Genomic DNA, 6,279 nt, shown 5'->3' with positions numbered 1-6,279 from the left:
TTGCATAAAACTAAATCAAAAAGGAAAAATTGATTATAACAACAACCTTTCGTCATTCCGTTGAATTTAATCTCATGTAAAAATTATTTTTTAATAACTCCAATATTTGGGGTAACTTTTTAAAACAATTCAAACTATTATCTTTCTTGTCATCACCAATTTGTATACAAGAAAAATAAGTGTTTGAATTTATTTTTTTTTTTTGATAAGGAAGCAAAGCTTAGGAGAGCCTCTCAATGAGGAGGCCAACCTAAAACATCCTTACGGATGCAAAGAGATAAATCAAAATCAAAAGGCAGAGTACAATAATGAAGATCCTGGAAAGTATGGCCACAATGTGCCATGAAGTCGGCTAACTTGTTGGCTTCACGAAAACAGTGCTGGACCTGAAAAGTATCAAAACGAACAATATTAGCATGAATGTCAGTAACAATGTTACGAATTTCCCAAGGAACTTTCCAAATTTTCCTCACAGCGTTAATCACCGCCAAATTGTCACCCTCAATGGTAAGGTTAGAAATATTAAGCGAAAGAGCCGCCACAAGACCCTATTTCATCCCCCAGGCCTCCGCCTGGAGAATAGAGGAGTGGCAGCCTAACGACCTACCACCAGCAATCAAGACTTCTCCATCCGAATTTCGAATAACAAACCCTAAGGCAGTACTGTCATTGGATAGTTTCGAGCCATCAAAGTTTAGCTTGAAGAGACCTGAAGCAGGCGGGGACCAAATCAAAGCAGACCCAGACCTCTAAGGAGCGCCAATCTTTCTATGCCCCTCAGAAATGGAGCTCCCAACTAGATCTCCAAAGAGAGCCTTATCCCAGGACAAAACATAAGAGCTAATAATGAAACTAGCCCTCCTAGAAGAGACCACTTCATTATTAAAAATAAGCTTGTTCCTAAAATACCAGACAAACCACCAGACAAAGGAGAATTTTACTATCTCTACTTTCGAGGAAACACTATGGCAGGCTTCCAAAGCCGTCCGAAAACAGGAAAGATTCAAAGTTTGGAGGCACACAGGAGGAATCGGCCAATGAAAAGTAGGATTAAGATGATGAAAAACATCACTAGTGAAAGGGCACTCAAAACAAAGGTGACCAATCGACTCACCTGCATTATTACAAAACACACATTGTTGGGGGAGGAAGATATGACTTCTTTCTAACCGAGTTTTCATCGGAAGACCGTCACTACTAGAAATAGGACGATTTGCGTCGGACCTAGGACCCCTATTTGCGTCGCACATAGGTCCGACGGCACAGGTCTCGACGCAAATTACAGATAGAGGATCTGCGTCGGATGGGGTCCGACGCAAATCGTAAACCATTTGCGACGCATGTGGTGTTGTTCGACGCACATGTCTTATACAACCTTGTTTTCCACCCACAAAAAAGGAAGATATGCGTCGGATATAGTACCACATCCGACGCAAAATGATTTTTTTTTTTTAAAAAAACATCATTTGCGTCGCATAAGGCTCAATACACGACTCAAATTTGCGATTTTTTGACAAAATAAAATAAAATTTGTTGAACTGAACAACAAACAGATACATAAACTAAACTAAAACAGAATAGATACAACAAGATGGATACTCACACCAACATCATCAATTCTAAATTACTATTCTTAAAAGGCGAAAAAAAATATATAAAAAATGGTAAGCTAAAATATGTTTAGAAGATACAGAAATAACTGAAAATTCGAAAACATGTACAAAGTGAAGAATAAACAACAGCAACAAAAAATTGAGAAAAGAAGCATGCAGATCTGAAAAAAATGTAGAAATACAACATGAATTGATGCAACAATTCGTTAATCCAAAAAATAAATGCTCTAAAAATCCTAAAAAACAACATAATAAAGCAGTGAACAGCAACAATCGACGAACAAGTGTCGACGAACTAATGCTGATGAACGAGCGCCAACGAACCAGAGCAACGAACCAGCGCGACGAGGAGAGAGAAGAGAGTGTCCACGAAGTAGCACGACGAAGAGAGAGAAAGAGAGTGTCAACGACCAGCGCAACGAGGAGAGAGAAAGGCAAGATGCGGCGAGGCAGCAGTAGAGAGGAGATTGAGGAATTTAGGAGGGAGAGAGGAGATTGAAGGGAGCGGAAATTTTAGGGTTCGCTGTTCAGAGAGGGTGAGAGAGGGGGGGGGGTTGAGAGACGCTTTGTATAGTTTTAGGGTTTGGGGGGTTTGAGCGGAAATTTAAAAGGCGCTAGGTTTGGGCGTTTGGCTGATGTGTGTCGGATGGGCCAAGGGGTCCGACGCACATGAGCCTTTTGCAACGCACATTGCTAAAGTGCGATGCAGTTAGCGCTTAAAAATTTGTCACCTGAATGCAGGGATGTACGTCGGATGGGCCTCAATGTCCGACGCACATGGGCTATATGCGTCGCACATCAATAGGGTACGACACATATAGCTCGTATCTGGTGCTTATGCAGTGATGTTTTGCGTCGTTTTGCCTTTCATGCGACGCAAATGGGGCGACACAAATCGTCCTTTTTCTACTATTGCATCATTACAAGCCTTCCACAAGAAATTTTTGACTTTAGGAGGAATAGGGAGACCCCAAATCCACCCATACTCAACCTTTTCCGCAGATGCAGGGAGAATACCTTGGGCAAGCAGAGCCTCAGTCTTAACAGAGTACTCACCATCAGCCGTAAGACCCCAAATAAGGGAGTCAAGTTGAGGTTCAGAAGGGATATAAATAGAAACAATATGTGCAACAATGTGAGGAGGGACCAAAGAAAGCAAAACCTGGGTGTTCCACCGGCCTGAATCTAAGATACAATGGTCAACAAAGTAGGTCTCAGTCCTCGGAGTAGGAACAATGATAGAGCTAAGAGGGTATTGGAAAACCCAATTATCCGACCAAAATCTAATACTTTTACCATCCCCAAGATGCCATCTTAGTCCTTTTTTGAACGTGTCTCTTAATCTTAAAAGATTCCGCCATTGCCAAGAGGCAGACTTTGAAACTTTAATAGTAAAGAGGTTGGAATTCTTAATATAATGCTTTCTAACAAGACAAACCCAAAGATTATTATCATCTTTGATAATTCTCCAAAGAAGCTTCATCTGGAGGGCATGATTAGAAACTTCCGCTGTACGAAAACCTGACCCTCCTGCAGCCTTTGGTTTACATATTCTTTCCCAACCAATCAGATTAGGAGATTTATTTAAATGGTCCTTATTCCAGAAAAAAATCTTGTATGTTTTATCAAGATTCTCCAAGATATGCTTAGGAAGGAGGAAACTTTGCATCTGATAATTGGACTTTGAAGCAAGGTTAGACTGGAGGAGGACCGAGCGACCTGCCTGGGAGAGGGTATTAGCTTTCCATTTGGGAAGTTGGTTTATAGTTTTATTAAGAACTGGAGTAAAAGTTTCTTTCGTCATCTTAGAGGTGATTACGGGGCAACCCAGATAATCTCCCAAAGAGTTAGATTCAATCATTCCCAAAATGTTCGCAAAGTCTCTTTTTTCATTAGCAGGGACATTTCCCGTACATTGAAAAGCTGATTTATGGTAGTTTACCATTTGCCCTGACATTGAACAATATTTATCTAGAATCTGTCGAATGACTAAACAGCTATAGTTATTAGCTTTGGCAAAAATCATTGTATCATCCGCAAATGTCAGAAAAGGGACACGAATACCAGTTTTACCAACTGGCACTCCTACCGGTTTCGTTGGGCTATTGGCCGCAGAAGAGAGCAATCTTGCGAGAAGCTCCGCACATAAAATAAACAGGTAAGGGGAGATAGGATCCCCTTGACGGATACCACGGGATGGGAAGAATTTTTCACCAGGCACCCCATTGACTAACACTGAAAAGGAAGAAGAAGAAATACATTCCTCAATCCATCCGATCCAAATAGGCGAGAAGCCTAGTTTATCAAGGGTGGTGAAAATGTAACTCCACTCTAATCTATCGTACGCTTTCTCCATGTCCAACTTAATAACTATCCATCCATTAGGACCAGACTTTGACCGAAAAGCCTGAAATACTTCATGAGCAATCAAGATATTGTCTTGAATAAGACGGTCCGGCACAAAAGCTCCCTGGAGAGGATGAATGATTTGTCCCAAAACTGTTTTTAAACGAGAGGTAATAACTTTAGAAATAATTTTATAGATAGTCTGACATAAACTAATAGGGCGAAAATGATTTGCAGTAGAAGGATTATCAAGTTTTGGAATTAAAGCCAAAAAAGTATGATTTATTTCTTTTAGAAGATTTCCAGAATAGAAGAAAGCTTGAACCGTTCTAATTACACTATTTCCTACCAGAGTCCAGTATTTCTAAAAGAAAAAAGGAGGGAAGCCATCTGGACCAGGGGACTTATCTGGGGATGAATCAAAAACATCATTTTTAATTTCATCCTCCAATACGGTTGATGTTGAAAAATTGTTATCCGCAACCGAAATTATTGGATCCAGAAGAGCAAAATCGTGATCACTATCAAAAGTCACTCTATCATCTGACGAAAAGCGATTAACAAAGGCATCAGTTAATGCCTGGGTAATTGCATTTGGATTAGTGATTTGGTCACCATTTGGCAACACGAAACTACGAATTTGGTTCCTGTTTTTTTGAATTGAGGCATGAGTGTGGTAATACGATGAGTTGGAATCACCTAAAGTTAAATACATAGTTTTGCTTTTTTGCTTCCAATAATCACTACTAAATGATAATAGAGAAGTGCGTTTATTGAGAAATAAGTCTTGTTTTTTGAGTAAATCAACAATTAGGGGATTAGCTAGAATATCATCTTGGAGAGATTTCAACATAGCATCCACTTTTCTTAATTGACGGAAAACATTTCCAAACTGAAACTTGTTCCACACTTTAGATTTTTCTTTTAAGAGTTTACATTTTTGGACTAATCTAAACATATGGGAACCATCAAACTGAACACACCAAGTTTTCTTTACAAGTGTATCGTAGTCTTTTCTTGCACACCACATTTTTTCAAAACGAAAGGGAGGGGCTTTAACATTTGAAGGGGGGAGATAATTAAGAACAATCTGGTAATGATCCGAAGAAGTAAAAATGGCATGAAAAATATTAGCAGAAGGAAATAAAGAGAGCCACAAAGGAGAAGCTAGCCCTCTATCTAGCCTTTCATAGATATTGTTATCACCTGCTCTTTTTTTACACCAAGTAAATCTTTGCCCTGAGAAGGGGATTTCAGTACATGGGAGCTGAGAAAAGATATGATTCATAATATTAAATCTGGTGGAAGAGGTGGGAGCTCCCCCACATTTATCTTCTAGACATGCAATCTCATTAAAATCTCCCATAATTACAAACGGGAGATATAATGAAAGCGTACATTGGATAAGATCAAACCAAAACTCTTGTTTAAATTCCTGTTTGGCCGGACCATAGACAAAGATAATCACATATTCTATTTGTAGTGCCGTGAGAGAGATAAGACAGGAAATAAATCTTTCAGCTTTAAAGAGAATCGAAAGATCAAAGGGATTAACAAAACACTTCTTCCACATTATCCATAAACCACCAGAATACCCTACAGTTGGTATAACATCAAAATTCTGAAACCCACATTGGGTGATCATTGCTTGGGAGGGAGGGATTGTGATTTAACTTCACAAAGCATAAGGATTTTAACATTGTTATGCAAACAAAAAGTCCCTAGTGTCTACCAAAGCATTTTTTCTAGTGCAACCTCGAATGTTCCAACATGAAACTGTCATTATTTAATAACACAATAAGGTGGAAATATGGCTACCATAGAGACTGTCATAAGAGCTTAGTTCCTTTTCCTCTTCAGAGCTGAAGTGGCATCATCTTCATCCTCTTTGTCTACTATCCTTCTCTTTGCAGAGCCAGAGGGGGAAGAGAGCTCCACTGGGTGGGATGCATCCACTCCCATCCTTTCAATCTGCCTTACAATAGAGCTGTTGGAGTTAATGGAATGAAAGGAATTTTCAGCCAAAGTTTTATTCTGAATAGGAGAGTTGTCATCCTGATCATCAATACAAAATGTTGCATCCTCTTCCTCATTATAACAGAACTGATTAACAGCAGGCACTTCAGGAGAAGTAAGAGCTAAGTATTGATTCTCATCAAAAAGATCAGAGGCACAATAAACCTGGACATAAGAAGGATGACAGAAAGGGACACCCCCAGTGTCCCCTACAATCTTCCCTGATGGCAGAGCAGGAGAAGGAGAGACTTGAGGGATAAGATGCTCAGCTTCATCATCAGAAGAATCCTCAGAACAAAAAGTA

General features: G+C 39.6%; 1 protein-coding gene across 1 annotated transcript; it reads right to left on the bottom strand.

Moving 5' to 3' along the window:
- Positions 1-233: 233 nt before the first annotated feature.
- Positions 234-4,674, bottom strand: LOC125498547 (uncharacterized). Its single transcript, XM_048646775.1, has 3 exons — positions 4,356-4,674; positions 2,605-4,112; positions 234-386 (listed from the first exon to the last, which is right to left on the bottom strand). The coding sequence occupies exons 1-3, from the start codon at positions 4,672-4,674 to the stop codon at positions 234-236; spliced, it is 1,980 nt and encodes a 659-aa protein (XP_048502732.1).
- Between the last annotated feature and the right edge of the window lie 1,605 nt (positions 4,675-6,279).

This window comes from Beta vulgaris, chromosome 6 (assembly GCF_026745355.1).
Source record: "Beta vulgaris subsp. vulgaris cultivar EL10 chromosome 6, EL10.2, whole genome shotgun sequence".
In the NCBI taxonomy this organism is placed as follows: Eukaryota; Viridiplantae; Streptophyta; class Magnoliopsida; order Caryophyllales; family Amaranthaceae; genus Beta; species Beta vulgaris.
Note: the sequence above shows the minus strand (reverse complement) of the source record. Positions and strands in the feature narration are given on the sequence as shown.